The sequence below is a fragment of the Lipophrys pholis genome, assembly GCF_963383615.2.
Source record: "Lipophrys pholis genome assembly, chromosome: 16".
NCBI classification, from domain to species: Eukaryota; Metazoa; Chordata; class Actinopteri; order Blenniiformes; family Blenniidae; genus Lipophrys; species Lipophrys pholis.
The window spans coordinates 2,317,680-2,336,904 of NC_137634.1; the positions used below are offsets into that span (position 1 = coordinate 2,317,680).

The 19,225-nt window shown below is 41.1% G+C and overlaps 1 protein-coding gene across 1 annotated transcript; it reads left to right on the forward strand.

Moving 5' to 3' along the window:
* Positions 1-5,323: 5,323 nt before the first annotated feature.
* nccrp1 (P1, F-box associated domain containing) lies at positions 5,324-11,103 on the forward strand. The gene is made up of 6 exons (XM_080483315.1): positions 5,324-5,543; positions 6,465-6,545; positions 6,627-6,723; positions 7,591-7,686; positions 9,827-9,965; positions 10,051-11,103. Exons 1-6 carry the CDS (start codon positions 5,408-5,410, stop codon positions 10,195-10,197), a joined length of 696 nt encoding a protein of 231 aa, XP_080339441.1. The 5' UTR covers positions 5,324-5,407; the 3' UTR covers positions 10,198-11,103.
* Positions 11,104-19,225: the final 8,122 nt, after the last annotated feature.

Consider the following 19,225-nt stretch of genomic DNA (forward strand, 5'->3'; position numbering starts at 1 on the left):
ATTTAAAAGGCCGTTTAAAATCGCTATTTTTGAAAACTATCGAGTTCAGGAATCACAAAATTAAAATCCACTGTGTTATTTCAAATGACCGTTCAAACTAGTTGTTTGTTTTTGGAATGGCAAAGAAAAGCAAGTCTCCTCTGAAGTTGATATCAATCATACTGTATTCACTTTTCTTTTCCTTTTCTGTTTTTGTTGCACCATGTATTTTGTTGACTGAATAAACTACTACTACTAGTAGTAATAGACGGTTGATAAAAGGTCATCGGGAATGAATAATCTCAGATATCTTAATGCCCGACATGAGAATATGTGATGTCAATATGCACCAAGCTGAGTATCCTGCAACAAGCACAGACGGACTCCTCCTCGTCTCTTCCTCACAGCATTACCAAGTGAATCACGTAGAGCGAGGCTGATAGCAGGTCTGACCCCCGTCGATGGCATTAACTGGACCGAAACACGCTCAAACAGGAGTGCGTGTGTTTAAGCAAGCGTATCGCAATCTGAACGAGTAGGGGGGGGGTGGGGGGGGGTGTAGGGGGGATCGGGGGGGGTGGTGGGGTGGGGGGGGCAGCTGTGAGAACAGTATGTAACTGTGGGTCGTCACACATGTGATGTGACCGCACATAACACGGTGTGTGCAGCGTGACATGTGTCTATACTTGGAGCAGCGCCAGGACCTCGGGGGGGGGGGGGGGGGTAGTAGGTGTATACTGCGTGGAGTGTATAGGTTTCACCTTCACTGTGTGTCACCCAAGAACACTCTCATATTTATTAATTCAGGTTGGGGGATTTGTTTGTGTGACGCACGCCGCTCCCGTAATGCCGCTCAGTCTCATCCTTCGTCAGACAGTCCCGGCCTATTGGATGAGCAGGCGCCTCACATTCCCTCCGTTAGATCTCGAACGCATCACAAGTATCTGCCAGTTTCACACTGACGCAGATGTCGTTTCCCAGCGCTGCTTGATTGACGGGTGATTGTGAGTGTGTTTGTGCGCTCATGAAGACGGACGGTTTCAAAAGGAGGCGTGGCCTTTTGTCTCAGGGACACATTGAGTCTCTGGTGTGATGGAGAATGACGGTGTGACAGGAAGCTATCGTCAGGGGTTGATCCCACTTCGAGACGAATCAAGATTCCCCCAGCTTGTGTTGATTTTAATCTTTCACACGTTCCAGTTTCACGAGTGAACATAATTCTGTCACATATCTTGTTTCAGGTTTAAGTGAAATCCGCTGTGAGCTCAGATAATCTTCCTACCAAAGTAAAACTCTTTGTGCCATTATCAGGTTGAAGGAGTTCACCCTCCAGCACCCGCACAGCAGTCGGTGCTCCCACAATGCACCGGGCCGAGGAGCTGTCGGACCAAACGGACACGACCAGGTGGGGGAAGTAATGGCTGAGTCCAGATGGTTCAGGATGTAGGCTGGTTGAATTTCACCAAAGCACTGCGCTCTGCAGGCGTTTTCTCCCCGGAGACTCTCCCAACCGGCTCCTGCTCCTTGCTTCAGCCAATGGCCGCTCGCGGGGACACCTGTCCACACAGGACGTCCAACAAATGGCCGCTGCAGTCGGACTGTTCCATAACCTCCCAGCACAAAGTCACACATCAACACTATTAATACAAAGCTCTGTTGTTTCATTCCTCCTTCGCCTCACGGTAAATCTGAGTTTTTGAAGCATGGTCCCGGCAGCTGCTGCTCTCTGTTGCTTCTCTGGCTCGATGCCCAACCCCGAACCCCCCCCCCCCCCCCCCCCCCCCCCCCCCCCCCCCCCCCCCAGCAGCTGAGGTATAAATTCACCTCTGTGACATACGACAACATAAGTTTACACTATATATTTCCCTTTCCCAGCTCTGACATCTTGGTATCAAACAATGCACAGCGAACTATGAAAATATAACGACATCAATATCAGGTCTTCATGTAGTGTTTAGAGTTAAAAGAATGAAGAAAAAAAAAAAACACTCATAAGTACAATATGTAATATTTTAGTCCAGAAATACTCCAAAGTAATCCAAAGTATCGATGTTTCCAGGAATGTCTATCGCAGTCTTGTGTAACTGATAAAAAATGGCTGTATTGATTAGCTGAATGTTTATTGGTTGAGATTATTGAAAGTGATCAGAAAACATTTAAAAAAAAAAACATATTGATCCTTCTGTTTACGTTTTCATGTATTAACTACTAAATTCTGCTTGATCAGCATCGGGTCACTGGAACTTTGAATCCCATCTGAGCTCCTTCTGTAAAGGAAAATCTAAATATTTGTACAAGTAATTGAACTTAATGCTCCTGATGAAATTGTGTAGTTTATTATGTATCGCTGACTCATTAAAAAAAAAAACAAATCCAGCACTGCAGCAAAGTGTTGCGTCATAGCATATAGATATTGAAGAAAGAGTGAATTAAAAGAAGAGCTTCAGTAATGTATTGTTTGTAATAACAGAAGGAGTTAAGGGAATTGTACAGTGATGGAACACTGAAGGATTATGGTGTTATTTTGTGATAATTATTCATAACAAGATTTTCAGTGATCGGAACCCTGATGGAAATTAAATGTTTGCATGTTTTATTGGGTTATTTCAAAATCTAGGTATTAGGAAATAAGTCCTACTTCTTCCTTCATGTTGTTTATTTTTTTTAAATTGACCAATAAGACTGGAATAGACAGTTTTACTATTGTGTTTTGGTTTTCTGTATTAAACAGGTATTCTTTCTACCAGTATTTATTTCCTAGTTTCCTAGTCTTTCTGAATTAATGCTTTTGCTTGAAGAGGTGTATTATTATTATTCCATATGGTGGATTGTTTTGGCCATCCAGAGGAAATATATATTGAATACATTAAAATAAGAAGGCATCTGCTATAGTATTTTTTTCTTTTTGTGGCTGTTCAGTAATCATAACGACTGTGTTGCCAGATTGCTGCTCGTGAAATTTCCGATGGTGAAAGAACCTCGTCAGCTTACTCAACAAATCCTTTACCAATGTCTCCACCTTGTGGATTTCATCAGCACGCGTAGCGTCGTGCAGTCGACAGGAAGCCTCAACCTGCAAGCACAACAACAATAGTTTGAATAATACTCATCAGTATTCATCCACTCATGCATGGATGGTACATTATTGAGCTTCATATAAAGAATGATAGGCCTGCTCACAGTTAAATATCCCTCCGCGCCGTCTTGTTCTCTACTGACCCACAGAGCTTTAACAGTGACTTTTATTGTGACGATACAGGAAGTCCAACACTATGTGCTTTACATTTTTATTGTTAATGAAGTAGTTTGGATGGACATGAAGGTTACTGGGGTAAAAATCATTCAGTTCAGAAAGGGGACAGGTACATCAAAAGTACTTTTACAGTAACGTGTGTTCATGAACTGTGTGACACGACCGTATTGTGTCTCATTGCAGAGGAACTGTTGTTGTGTGTCACCAGCGGTGTTGTCGCACTCGAGGCGAGTCTAGAACACATCTTCAGGATCTTGCTCTTTGACTTTGCATATAATTCCACCTCATTGTGAGCATTTCACGAGTACACAGCAGCAGTAAGAGAAAGATCTTCCTGCCAGTGTAAACACACAGATGCCTGCTTTTTTCAGACTCTCTAAGTACAGCATGTACACAGTGATTCATTAAAGCAGTGTAAGTAGTAGTTACTGGTTAAGTAATAGTTATTGTACATACCCACCTGCTTTGAAGTAACCCAGACAAGGTGGTGGCAGGCCCTGCCTGGTATACTGCACTGCAGTACAGGAAGGATTTATTCTCTTTTTTGTCTTTTTTATTCAGTATTATTTTCCTTTTCCCAGATTTCATGGAGCTCAAGCCATTGAATGTTTACATAATTGAAAAGAAGCACAAAAAAGATCAAACTTACTGTGGGTGCCCCTTATCTTCAAAATACTATATATACATATATATATATATATATCAGGTTGAAATCAAGGTTGCATGTAACTTATTTTTCTCATAGCTTACAAAACAAATAATAATTAAATAAAAAACTTACCTGGAGTTCACAGACAAATCATATTTCAGCTAACTTAATGTCACATTTAACTTCATGTTAACTTAATTCAGTGAGAATCGTGTGAAACTGAAGTAAATCAAACACTGTGTGAAAGTGTCAGCTCACTCAGCGAACCACTTAATTCAAAATGTAGGAAACAGTATTGATCAGGAATAAGAGAAATCAGTGCTTCAGTCGGACGTTTGTCTTGTGGATACTCTCCAATAACTTCAACGAATCTTTGGCATCTCCGTCCGGATTTCCACGTCTTCCATAAAGCTGTGTCGGTGCGTCACCAGCTCACGTTGAGGAGTGCCTATAGTCGACCTACACAGTGCAAAGGTCAGAGTTCGCCTGTGTGACGCTGCTGTAAGCAGCCAGAGATCCACGGAGCAAAGTGCTGAGCAGCGAAACTGTGGAGGAAGGTGTGTCTGCTGTCTGGAGCCTGAAAAACTAAACTTCATAAATCATTTACTGCCATGTGCTTTGGATAGTTTTTTCATATCCATCGTGTATATTCAGATCATTTCATTTCATGTTCAGTAAAAACTGAACTCAGATTTCATCATCACTTATTGTGTGAAGATGTCAAAACTTTCATCTGTACTTCATCCAGATAAACATGCAAAGTACACACAGTGGAGTACCATATGTCGAGACTTTTCCAGTACCACATGGATGGAGGATAGACATACGTATTTAGAACCACAGAGTGAACCCAATTCAACTAATAGAGAATTACCAGCCACATTAGAACCTTTACATCGTCTATTACTCAATCTAAGTGTGTTCAATACAAAGGAAGGGAAAAAGGGAATAAACTGCACATAAACGTGTTAAACGTAAAGAGAGTAAGAAGTAATTAAACTAGAGTAATTAAATCAGTGTTTTGTTGTTTGTTTGACCTCCGTGGAACTCAGATCTTACTTTTCCCGTTGACATGAAGTTCTAGCATTCAGTATCCAGAGGTAGTATTTTCTTTCTTTCTTTTTTCATGCTCACTTTTATCAATAAAGAGTTCATCTTCATGAAAACTAAATAAAATATTAAATTTTACTCACTTAACTCCAGCCTGTCATTTCGACATTTTAACTTTTTTCTGTGTGGAGCTACAGTATGTTCCCCGGGGTTAATAAGGTGTTTCTATTCTATTCTACTTACCTCTTTAAGCTACAATAACTTTTGCACTTTCTGATATCGGAAGAAAGCAGGAAGATAACACTGTCAGTAGACAAAAAGATAAAAACAGATATCTGGTGTGTCAGTAGTAATCAGAGTACTAGAGTAAATAGTGTACTGTGCCTTTAAGCAGCAGCGGTGGGTGTGGCGGCAGCAGGCTGATCTTTTCCATAAACATGTGAGACTTCCTGATCTCAGTGTTTCTGATCTGCACCATGTCGGACTGGAAGAAGACCTGCGAGGCAGAGTGGAGTCTCCACGGAGCTCCGATGCCCGACAGCCGCGACTGGAAGTCTGTGTACGAGGCCCGGCCACTGGGGAGGAACCTACTGAAGAACCCTGCTCCTTCTGGTACCACCACTGCACACACAGAGGTCCTCAGATGTTCTAAGAGGTCCTTTGAGGTCCTCACAGAGGTCCTCAGAGGTCCTCAGAAGTTCTAAGAGGTCCTCAGAGGTCCTCAGATGTCCACAGAGGTCCTCACAGAGGTCCTCAGAGGTCCTTAGAGGTCCTCACAGAGGTCTACTTAGAAGTCTACATAGAGGTCCACACAGAGGTCCTCAGAGGTCCATACAGGTCCACACAGAAATGATCATAGTGGATTTTCTCAATATTGATCCAAGCTCACATTTACTGCCGAGGAGGTTCTTTGCTCATTTTCTCTCCAGATGTTTTAAATGACTCTTATTGAGCCACCATCTATAGACTGAAGCTGATCTTTACACTCTGTTCATCAAAGAATCCTAGAATCTGATTTTTACTCTTTCTTTTCTCATTTCTTCTTCTCTAAACAAAGAGGTGACTCACTTCCTCAAAGTGTTTGCTTCAGCATTTGTGCAATTTGTCCGAGAGTCTCTCAGATTCTGGTCTTCAGAAGTTGCTGTTGTTTCGGTCTGGAGTTCCTTGTGACGGACCTGAAGTGGATTTAAAAGCAGAAACAAAGCTGGAATGACACACTGACAGGATACACGTTTTTATTAAAAAAATTTTTTAATGGAGAATGGTGTAATTCTTAAATTACCTGATTCCTGGACATTTGTCTGACTAAGTGCTCCACGTTGTTTGAGGAACTTGGATTACTCACCACCTTCTCATGAGCGGGATTACACAAAGCTGGGTGTGAGCTGGAGCTCCATGAGTGTTTCACCCCAGTTGTTCTTGCTTTTCAGAGACACACCCAGTGGCTGTCAGATTGTATTCTCTTGGTCTCTGGGATTATTTGCACTGGGATTACACCGTCCACAGCAAGGCTTTGTCTTTGTCTCTGTTTAGGGTTGAGTAAAGACGTCCCTCCGCCTGAACCGGACCTGCCGGACGAGCCCACGAGAGGACCTCCACAAAGTCAGCCTGACGGTGAGACTCTTTCTGCTTTCCACCGGCGCTGAAGAGATCTTTAATCCTGAAGTTTCTGAATAACCTGTCCATTATTCCCAGGGGACTTCAGTGGCTGGACCACGAGTGTGGAGGTTCTGCCGTATGACAGCAGCGGCATCCCGGAGGGGGCCGTGGTCTGTGCTCTGCCTCTGTTCAGGTGACGATCCCTCAAGGTTACAACAGGGTCACCATCAGTACGGTCAATTACATCATCCTTACCAACAACGCAATGGTTTTACACATTTTAAAGGGCTCATATTCTGCTAAATTCACTTCCTAAAGGTTTTTCAACTGTAATATTATACTATAATACAAAATGTAAAAATGTATACTGACAGTTCATTTATACAACAGTGTTTTTTTACATGAGTTTAATTCTACTTACTATAATGTAATAACATGAATTTACATGGAAACATGTTATTACAGTATTTTTTTATATAATTTTTTACCCAATTTATGAGATTTTGGCTCTGTTCTATTTAAAATAGCTAAAATTACAATGTTTTCAGCAGTTATATGATTTGTTGCATATGTTAAATATATGTAAAAATACTTTGAACAAGATTGCAAAATGCCGAGCTCCATTTTCTAATTCTTAAATAACAAACAGTTTTTTAAAATGTTTTATTTTTTATTTTATTAATTAATTAATTAATTAATTAAACTTTTAGACATTAATTTAGGATTACAGACATACAGTAATAATGATGAAATGTGTTTCAACATACTCAAAATGAAGTAAGAGGAAGTTTAAACTTATCTCGTCTCATCTCTGAATACTTACCGATATTAATAGGTATAGAATACTTAGGAATGGTGTACACTATATGTTGTAACTTTAGAAAAGCTTGAGTCGCACTTAAGTTACTGTTAACTGAGTATTCATGAAAAAAAGATCTCAAACCAATTGAATGGGCTCAACCGGACTCTGTCGCGTGTCTTGGAAGATGTTTTGTCTTCATCAGTTCCTTTTGACCTCTCGGCGTCTGACAGTGTGTATTTAATGGCGTCGCGTTCTCAGCTGGTTCACCATGGAGCAGGAAGTGGATCTGAAGGCCGAGGGGCTGTGGGACGAGCTGCTGGACGAGTATCAGCCTGAGATCGCTGTGCAAGACTGGTAGGTCCTCCCTCCCTCCTCCACCTGTAACTGCCTTTGTGTGTGTGTGTGGGTGTGTGAGTGTGAGTGTGTGTGTGTGTGAGTGTGTGTGTGTGTGCCTTATCAGCTCGGCTGCAGGTGTGTTTTACAGCCCTTTGTCTCGGAGACAGACGAGCGTCTTTAATGCAAAACCTTCGGTCGTCGTTACATAAAGTATTCAATCATATTAAATGAGGAATCCTTTTAATACTGCAAGTTCAGGGTGAGTTATTGTGGCAGGTATGCATAAAGCAAAGCAGGTCTGGAAACTTAAAAGGCTTTTTAATGGAGTGAGCGCTCCTGCAGTTGCTGCTGTCGGCCTCTGGGGGTCAGCAGAAAGCAAATCTTGGTAGGTTAATGTATGGACCCATGGCTGCAGGAGGCTGGTCCAGAGAAAGGTAAAAATGCTTTTGCTGTCATTTTCAAGGAGTTCACAGTATTATTTTAAGTGTGTAATGTTTGTGTTATGGCTAGATGAACAACAGAACTTGCAATCCGCACCTCACAAACTACTGGGCTCATAATATTAAAAAAACACCCAAAGATTAATGTGAAATGGTATTTTATTATTATTTTATTAAGTGTAAATCCATCACTTACTCAGCTTACTCATTTTTGATTTAGGTGTCAAATTAATACTACTTAGTGTTCAGCTGTGCTTTTTATTCATCTTAAAGGGGACATATTATGCTAAATCCACTTTTTTAGCCCTTAAATGCATGTTGTTGTATATTTAGAGTGTTTAGAAGTACAGAAAAGTTCAAAGTAGTCTCTTCAGGTGCTCCGTTGATATCTTTATATTCTGTTTTGGTCATATTTTGCGATCCGTTTCGATTTTTCTATTCTTTATTACGTTTTTTGAACTATTACGTCACAGTATTCCCGGCGGAACTGCCAAATTAGGACATCGACACTTCGAGCAATCCGCCATTTTTGTTTCTCGCTGCGATTTTGTAGTCCAACCTAAGGGTGCCGAAGTTACGAGAGGATAAGTCGAAATGTTCGGTTGTTGGATGTAGTAACCCACAAGCTTCGTTACACCGTCTCCCAGCATCAGAACCTTTTCGAAGTGCCTGGTTGAGTTAGATTTTTCACAGAAATGTACCCACATCTGTGGGTAAGGTCATTTTTGTGTGCGCGAAGCACTTTAAGGACGACTGCTTCAGCAACCTCCGCCAGTATAAAGAAGGATTTGCCGAAAGACTTGGTCTGATTGAGCGGTCAGTTCCTTCTATCTATGGAGACGACGAACAGAGCACTTCGGTAAGCTGTATATAACGCTAAAAAGTGTGATGATAAGACGTCCCTGTCATTGTTTTGTTAGCATTAGCAGTTGCACCGTCTTCATATGTTAGCGCTGTGTGCTCGTTTTAGATTATAATGTAACTTCTGTGTTAAATAGTCGTTGTAATACAGGCAGTATTGTAGTAGTGGGCATGGATGGAGAAGTTAGTGTAAATATAGTAACACACCATTGCGTTACATCCATATGAAGACGTTGTTCTGAAGGTGCATCATCGTCATTTTCATCTCGCTCCGCCGGGTCCGACTCTGGCTCCAACATGTATGGCTGGATGGACAAATCTTCCGTTGTTGACATTTTGTAAATAATGTGTGAATATAAAGTTTCTGCACCGCTAGATAATTGTATCTGTTCTATCAAACTACAAAGATGGCCGAACAGGGTGGCGTTGAACCGAGTATCACCTCTGCAACCTGGAGAGGAGGCGGGGTATGAAGAGACCGCCCCAAAACAAGTTGCTCTCAGAAGCACATCAGAAAAGGGGTTGAAAAGGGGCCTGTGGAGCTCTAATAATGAGGAATTCAGACCCAAGCATTGCAGTTCCGCTTTATATAGACCACAACTGTATGATTTATATGTAAAAAGGAAGGATTTAAAAGCATGATATGTCTCCTTTAAGCTGAAACTAATATTCTATGCTTGGAATTACTTAAACAATTTGAATGATATTAGTTTTCTAAATCAGTTGCGAACAGTTCATAGTTGAAAGCTTCAAATATCCTGGATCCACACAAAGTTTGTAGCAGTTGATTTTACTGTAAAACGACACAGTCTGTACGTTGTTCGGAGATGATCCCCCTCCGGTGTGTGTTTTCTCAGGTACGAGGAGTCTCAGCTGCATCGCTCCATCTACCAGCTGCATGTGAAGTTACTGGCTGCAGACAGAAGCACGGTGATCTCGCAGCACAGCGTCGCCCCCACCGAGGACCTCGACCAGTACTCGCACAACTGGAAGGAGGTGAGTCGTGGAGTCTTGGGACAGGTACGGCGAGGTCGGGCCCGTGTCTGAACCCGTGTCTGAACCCGTGTCTGTGGGCCTGCAGGTGGCCCACGTGTTCTCGGGCTACGGACCCGGCGTGAGGTACGTCCACTTCCAGCACCGGCTGAAGAACAGCTTCCTCAACTCCTTCTTCCTCACGCGCTTCACCAACTCCTCGGTGACCGTGAGAGCAGTGAGAACCAGCTCGTAGGCTGAATCCTCCGGAACCTGTGCACCACCCAGCGGGATGAACGTGTGCATCCATCAGCCAGAACATTATGACCACCTGTCTGACCTCAGATCCTTCCTGGGAGTTGAAGCTGTTGTTGCCGTTGGCCCAAGTGCATCAATGATCATATTACCAGTTCACCTTTTTTTTTTTTACTTTTTCTTACATTCGTCCATTTTCCTGCTTCTATCCATTAACTTTGAGGACAAAATATTCACTTCCTGCCCCTCTATTTACTTCACATCACAGTGGTCATAATGTTATGGCTGATCTGTGTTTTTAGGAAAACAACCAAAAATCCTACAATAAAGTATTAAGGGAATATTCTTGCTTTATTTATTCTGATTATTGGTGTTTATTGATGGTTTTACATGGAACACAATCCTATTGCATTACATATATTTTTTTTTCTTTTAAAGATTTAAGGTTTATAAAGTTTATTTTTCTTATTTATACCACCTTCGGTCTCAGGATTCCTGCTAATAAGTATGGAGGATTAAAGGCTCCAAAATTAAATAAATACACCATTAAATAATTACATAAAGGTGTAATTAATTAATTGAAATTGGAAATAAATACAAATATGTGACAGGTAAGCTGCAATTTAGAAGGTAAAATTCTTATCACCACTGAAGTAATAAAAAAAAATGTTCTGACATGTATAGTAAACATTTTTCAAGAAAGTGATTCTCATTTAAATAGCGCATAGAACTCAACACTTATTACAGAAGATTAATGGTCGACTTTATTGCAGCAACTAAAGGGAAGTTACTGGAAATTCAGAGTAAACTGGAAAAGCACAGAACTGATTCACTGTCAACTGCAAAACAGACAAAAACAGCATAATAATCTAGTCAACCCTGAATAAACTGAATTTGGCTGCTGTTGAAATATCTGACATTGTAGATTATACAATGGGGAGTAGTTTTTTTTATATTATTTTGTAAACAAACATACAACCAGAAATCAACAGAAGTAAAATAAATAAAACAAGGATGCCAAATACTCAAGAATCTGGAGTAACTGATGAGATGATTTTGTACATTAACCAGCCATTTTTCAATTTTAATTTTTTTTTTAATTTCCAAGAAAAAAAAAGTTGTTTGAGTCTTGTTTTATTTTTTAGCACTTGTGTAACACTTTTATTTTTACTACATTATTCTATATGTATCTCTTTATAGATTGGCTGTCTTCAGTATCAATCTGCAATGTGGAATGAATAAATAGATAGATAAATAGATAGATAGATATCTGCAGTAACGGGACGAGGCGCTCTGCTTCGCGCATGCGCACTTTTCCGTCTATGTTGCCTTCACGAACTCTGATGGAGTAAACCTTAAATATTTTCTTCTTCATGGTACAAAGCAAACTTCTGAACCTAACTGACCACAAAACTCAAATAGAACATTACTTCATCGATATTAATGCCATCACTAAAAAAAACGTTTTTTTAAAACTCTTTTTAACGCTTTACAAAGTGTGACTGTGGTGTTCCGGAGGAGTCCCTGAACGCAGCACGCCACCCTCCGCGTGCAGGTAGCATCACTGACCGTCAGTCGGTGAGTTTTAGTGGGAGAGTCGACGGCGATGTGACGGAACGGGAAAGTTCAGCTGCGGGGATACTTTCACCGGCCGAGTGCTTCCACACCTTCCAGAAGCGATGGCAGCGTGCGGTGGAGCCGTGCCGTGAAGCCGAGGTAGGAGGCGGGGGACCCGGGGGGACCCGGGGGGACGGGGGGGCAGGTGCCACGGGGAAAAGCTCCAGAGTTGAGGGGGAGGCTGCAACAGGCGACGCCCTCATCATCCTCTGAAAGTTTCTTAGGATTTAAGAAGGGAAAAATCTTAAAGAAGTGACATAAAGGCAGGCACTGATACTTCGGTGATTAAAAATACAACATACAGTCCGGAAATACTGGAATTGTTGAGGATGCTTCTCGGTAACCACTGACAGCCTGGTGATGCCAAGCGGCAGTCGCGGGTTCGAGTCCCGGTGGGAACACTTCTGTTGTGATACCTATTTCGATTTTTTTAGTTTAAAAAATAAAAACACACCATAAAAACGTGTCATAACGATTCAAAGAGGAAAATCTCTATAAATGTTATATACATTTTATCAACAAACTGACCCGTTTTATCACAGTTCTGGAAAAGTCCACATTTCTTGCTGTTCTATTCAAGTAAAAGTGGAAATACTGTCATAAAAGTGTAATTTTAGTTTTTTTCTTTGCAACATCGACTTTGTTTTAAGAAATACTGGATGTCACTTCCAAGGTAGAAGAAATAAATGAAGCAGAATCTATTGAAATTACTTCTCTGCATTCTCCCCATTCATTGGAATTGAACCCTGATTATACATGTTGGGACCAGTGGGCTGCAGTTCTCCCCCCTGAGGAACCAGTTTTGGCCCAAACACCTTTTGTTTGACTCCTCTGGTGTAATCAGATATTAATCTATATTATTAATTGTTTTTATTCAAATGAAAAAGATTGAATCATGAAAACATTGACACCATTGTGAGTTAGTTTACATAGACATCAGTATCTATTGTGGCTATGGGTGTCTTGTTTATTCTCCATAAAAACATTTTTTTATAAAATTTTATTTTATTTATATTATTGATTCTCCATAAAATGTAAATTAAATTAAAATGTCATCTACCATGAACATCACTCGTAAAAAAATTAAACAAAGAGTGGAAAAAAAAAACAACAACACTTGGACCAGCCATAACATTATGACCACCTGACTACTATTGTAAGAATCGTGTATTTTGACACCTTTATAACCGAATGAGCATTAGAATCTGCAGCAGTGTGATAAAAGATAGCTTGTGTGCTTTATTTGCTTCTCCCACTTTTGATAGATACTGACCACTGCACCTTACATACTAGATAAATTAAACTGTATCGCAGTTCTTGTTGATGACAATTTCACTCATACTCCACTCTTGTACTTTAAATAAAGTAGATCGGCTCTAAATTTAACCACAATCCGCGTCAATGCCACTCCATCAGTTCATGAAAACATGCTGAAGGTCACTAACATCCTGTGTTTTCACAGATGACTGGAAAGTTTTAATTTCTGGAGTAAATGTCAAATTGGAGAAATTGTGTTACTGATCGGTCGAATCGACATGAAGTCAGGCTCTGAAGCCAGAGAGTTTTTAACCTTAACACTGGAAAACTGACCTGAATAACTAAAGTTTTTGCTTGAAAAAACAAAACCCAAATAGACTCAAAAGTCAACTTAATGAACATCATTTTTGTTTTTTGTTTTTCTTTCAAGTCGTTTAAACGTCATTCAAGACTGTCCTCAGGTGTGTGTGTGTGTGTGTGTGTGTGTGTGTGTGTTCCTCCCGAACACTTAGAGAGTCCCAGTGATCTTATTGTGAAAGATGACCCCGCTCTCTCTCTACCCCCTCTTGACATTTTGTGATAAGGTCTGAGCTCCAGCGCTGACATTTACCCGACAGGAAAGCAACGTTCGTTTAGTAGATTGGCAGCGCCACATAGGGCGAGTGTCGCCCATCTCTTGTGTCCAGGGCCGGAGCGGGGCTGCCTGCCGGCGGGTTAAGAGCTGCTGATGTGTGAGACAGGAGGCGTTGACTGCAGACGTCCCCACCGCCGCCGCGGCCGCTCCATTATATTTGATTACGCTGATGATACCGCTTATATCACTTTTCAGTGACCGATCCAAAAAAGCACTATGATCATGCTTTTATTTATTAGTTTTTTTTAATTTGTGACTCCTACTTAAGTGTATGACCGATAATCCATAATTAATTTAATAATTAGTTGCAGCCTTGTTTGCAAAAATGCAGTTTTTCTTAAGATTTTCTTCATGTGAATTTGTTATTCGGGGTGTAAACTGTCAGAAAGTGGTGGAAAACATCTGAGATGTATCGCACATTTTTTTTGTCATTGTGTGATCAACATTCCAAATATTCTTTTTCCAAAAACTGGCTGAACTGAAATGAATTATGTCGCCATTCACTGCGAGAGAAAGACTTTTATTCAGAAAATACAAATCTCAAAAGACAAAGACAGTCAGTCATATTATGATCACAGTACTCATCGCATTTAACTGATATCCTGCAGCAGTATTTCTTTAAAAGACTGTTTACCACTAGACTATTCCATTTATTACCATGTACGATGACAACGTTCAGAAACACTTACTATTAAGAAGCTGGAATCAGAGAACAACATTATTGACCAACCACCGATCAGCTGATTAAATGATATCTGACAAACAGAAAAGGAAAGGAACTTTAATATCTCTTTGTACTTTTGCTCCTTGTCAGAGCAAATAATTCAAATTTTTTTCCTTCTTTGTTAGATTAATGTATTTATCCCATTTGAGCTTCACAGCCACAAACATTTCCTTAAGTTGTGGGACTTTGAACAACCTTACGTTGAAGGTTTGGGTGCAGACGTTGGTTTAAAGCATGAGTGAAGTGTTGTATTTCATTCAGACTACTGGAATTTAAGCCCTACTCTTCTCTTTCTAATTGATGTGCGTGTTTTAAAAGGTTCCAGTCAAATTCGTTCCACATCTTTGTGACGGTGAACACCAGTAAACAAAATCTACTTGAACGTATTGAATTTTAGGGATTTATGATCAATCAAGGACAAGCCAGCAGTTCTACCATTTTCTTACTTTCTTACTGTTGGACTCGTGTGTGTGTGTGTGTGTGTGTGTGTGTGTGTGTGTGTGTGTGTGTGTGTGTGTGTGTGTGTGTGTGTGTGTGTGTGTGTGTGTGTGTGTGTGTGTGGCTGTACATTGAGGAGAGTTAGTGTCTGTGTGGGTCTGTTTTGTTTTCAGGGACTCGCCGCTCTTTTGTTTGTCTCGGCCCGCCGCCTGCCGCTGCATATTTTACCAACATTTTGTGGGTCTGCGCTCCACCGTTGCTCTGGATTGCAGCTCTCACTTTGCGGGGAATGAGAAGGTTATAGACGCAAATATCACCCGGCGGTTTGTTGACTTTCCACCGCTGCCACTTCTGTAATCACTGGATGTTCTGTTGTTCACTTATCCAAGGTAATAAGTACAAAACTTTCCCCTGCAATGAGTCACGTTTGGGAGAAAGGCGCCGCCCTACAGGTCACAGGTTGTCCCTGAAGGTCCGGCGTCTGTATTTTCTGCTGGCTGTTGATGTTTCTGACAGTTTGCTCATTATTGTATAACGGGTGTCCCTGTCTGGGTTCAAGCTGAAGTTGAGAATGCTGCTCCTTCTAAGGTGACAGGGCCGCCAGTGGCTGGCCGCAGTGTCTCAGGTAATGGAAACCCCAGGAGCCGCTGTCTGCCGGCTGTCAGCCGCTCGTCTACGAACCCCTTTCTGTCCAGCTCACCTCCGGCCCCCCCACGGCCCCTCGCTCGCTCGCTCTCCTCCCGCCTCTTTCCCCCCGAAGCTTCGGAGGAGAGGAAGTGAAGCTTTGTGGCAGCGGAGGCGAAACGAGAGACGGGAGCAGCTCAGAGACGTGACAGTCGAACTGATTAGAGAAAAACAGAGACGTGACACAGCTTAACTGCCCCCCGACATCTTCCAGGGGTTTCCAATGCAACAGTGCTGGATGCGGCTCTGGCCTGACCTGAAATCAACCCTGGATACATGAACTGAGGCTGTGTGGTGTGACTGTTCCCAGAGTACCAGGTCAACCTGCAGTAAAATCACTCTGCAAATCAACGTACCAGATTAGTCTAGATTTAAAATACCAAATGTGATGGATTTAATTCATCCTCAACATTTGAATTTGTGAAATTTGTCTCCTTTGACAAATCCATACATTTATAACTTTGTGTGACATTGAATAGAAATGTTCGAATTTGACTTGTGTGTGTTTTTACTGGCTAGTCCTGCAGTTCGTATGGTATTATTACTATGGCGTCTTAACAAAGAGCTGATGAGATTATCTAGCTAGTGCCTGAAGGCATACATAAAACATATGCTTTGGTTCAGAAACACGCGGGATTTCTTTTTAAATTTACTATGAAACAACAACCTTGTCATTTTTGGCTCTTAAATATAATAAAGAGATGCTAAAAACCTCTGTTTTCTCCCATTGGCAGCCAACCAGTGGGAGACATGCAACAGCTTAAAAAGACACTTTCCTGTCATGTTGAACACTCGTTTTAAATATCAGTAAATTCAGCACAGGAAGAAGAACTCTTTAATGCTTCTCAGGTTAAATCAACAATGACAAGAAAACATTAATAAGAATCTCACTGCAATATCGTGTAATCTTTCTCAATTTTAAATCCCTTTTACTCAGTCATTCCTCCTGTTATTTGCTCATAAGTTGTCCTTAATTGGACTGAAACACTCTCATTGGTGTTTTGTGTCACATACAACATATACAAGGGACACAATGCTTCTTACCCTGGGGTTGATGGTTCAATTCCCCCGACCCTGTGACCAGTAAATCGGAATCCTGAGATGATCAGAATCTGTTTTGTAAGTAAATTTAATTGACTGTTTTATGCTTCAGGAATTGAAATAGGCTCTCTGTGGTTCATGCAGATCTATTCTCAGCATTATGCTCAGGCACTGAGATGGTGGAGGATCCTTTTAGTTGAAATACAAAAGTTAAACCATTCTGGTTTAGGATTTATTCAAACTAGTAAACCTTCTTTGCTCCTTGTATGAGTTATGCACATGAGCAGGATGTCTGCTTTGCGAAGAATAAAAACTATATGTCTAAAGCAGTCCTCCTTTAGGTCAGCTTTGATCAGATGTTCCTCACTGGGCCGTGCATGAACAAGTGGGAGAAATGGAGCTGAACTGTGGCGTCTGAAAGCAGATCGCCACACTTGGCGTGGTGGCGGCGTGCCCGCCGCGCTGTAAACCAAACCCTCGTGCTCGGTGGAGCTCGCACTGCTGCCGTCCAGATTGATGGTAATTTTGACCCGGTGCACTTGGAAGGGAACGAAGGCGGGAACGAAGGCGGGAACGAAGGCGGGAACGAAGGCAGGAACGAAGGCGGGCCCCGCCCGGGTTCACGTTCCTCCTCAGGAGCCAGTTAATTCCTCTCAGGTACTGATCGAGCTGTCGCAGTTCATTTCTACACCCGAGAACAACGTCAGCCGGCAGCCTCCTTTGTGATCATCCTGGAGAGAGACAAAAGGAACGTTTCACCCATTAAAAAGAGATAATCATGTTCAACTGAGATAATACTGAGCAGCGTTAGAACCACATGACCATCCTTGAGAGGGGCAGAGTGTGAGTCAGTCGTAGACATAATGCACTTTATAACGCTACCACTACCTTTAAAACACAACATTTCTCTATCGACGAGTCAAGACTGCATTTATATATCACATTTAATACAACAGAAGGCAACACAAAGTTCTTTACACACAGACAGTAAAACACAATCTAAATAAATTAGAGACTTTATAATGTTTTGAAGATTAAACAAGAACAGAACTCACTAAAATACAGCTGAAGAATTAGATGTTAAAGATAGAGTACAAGAAAGCTGTGCCTCTGTCTTCTGATATATATAGTGTACTTTACTGCTGGGTTAAAGAGTATAATTCCTGAAACTTAAATAAAATAGTTATATTGGACATTTCTGACAACTTTTCAGTTTTTTTTCTCTCAACAGAGTCACTTCATCTTATTGAGACTCGTCACTCAGGCGTGACGCCAAAGTCAACAACCTGTTTGTGGTGAGAAATCTGGGAGAATTTTAAAATCGGATGTGACTCTTCCTTATCTGCATTTATCTGCTCACTTAAAAAAAAAAAAATTAAGAATCACTTGTGCACCAGAATCAAGCTTCAGAATCGTCTTCTGCAGGAAATAAATAACGTCCGCTCGGATTGATTGTTAAATTTAGTTTTTTATATATGAGGTGTTTGGGATATTGATTCCCAATAAACACTGTATGATTTAAATTAAAAGTTGGATTAATCTCGAGGCTTGAGGGACACAAATATCAGCGATGTTATCATTGACCAAGTGGGAGTGTAGAAAACAGTCCAAGCATTTTTTTTTTTTAAACCTTCTGTTGATTCTTGTTTTCTATAAATGTGAGGGTTCAGACCCGGAGCCTTGAACCTCTCCTGCTGATTAGAGCTGGAGCGACTGTTGCTGAAAAACTGCGCTTTAGAGGAGGTGGAAGGGCCAACAGCAGCAAGCTCCAAGAGAACGAACAATACCCCAAAAATAAAACTGCGGAAATTAAGTCAACAAAGGGGTAGTACTTCTGGAAAAACGTACACGCTCTTCTGGCGTCACTCTTCTTTTGTGACGAGTGTTGTAAAAACTGGATTAAAAATGGAAAGGAATAGTTTTTTTAGTGTGCAAAATATTGTATTATACCAAGTCACAACCCTGCTCCGATATGGATTCTGACAGTCGTGGTGAAGAACACAGCCGGACTTTAAGAAATGATTGTGTAGACGATCTGCTGTGTTCTGGGATCAGAGGCCGTCGGGGTGGAAAGGGTGACGCTATGCTCTCGCTGGCAGGCTCTCCGTCCTCACTCTGTCAAAATGTAAGTGACTTCTTCTCCTTTACCCAGTAACTACCAGTACTGTGCCACATATTTTAAGATTCGCTCAAACATTTGCAGAAGCTGCTCCGGAAACTTCCACGTAATGGAAACACCTTCATCAGATAACTGTTTAACAAACCCGCATCTGCATATATATATATACGAATACACACATGAATATGTATATTCTTTTGTTATTACTCTAAAATCATAAAATCAAATCAAGTAAATATCTAAAATGACAATAAATGAATAAATAGATAAATGTTGCGGGGGAGGGGTTAGCCCTTGAATGGTGAATTCTAATGCAGGCTGGACTACGAAATATTACATGGTGGACGACTAAGTACTACATTGTGGAGTACTAAGTACTACATTGTGGAGTACTAAATACTACAATGTGGAGTACTAAGTACTACATTGTGATGTGACAAATTGTAGGACCAGTTGATATTGAACAAACCAAACACCAAATATGTTATGGAAGAAACGTACTTGTATAAAAGCAC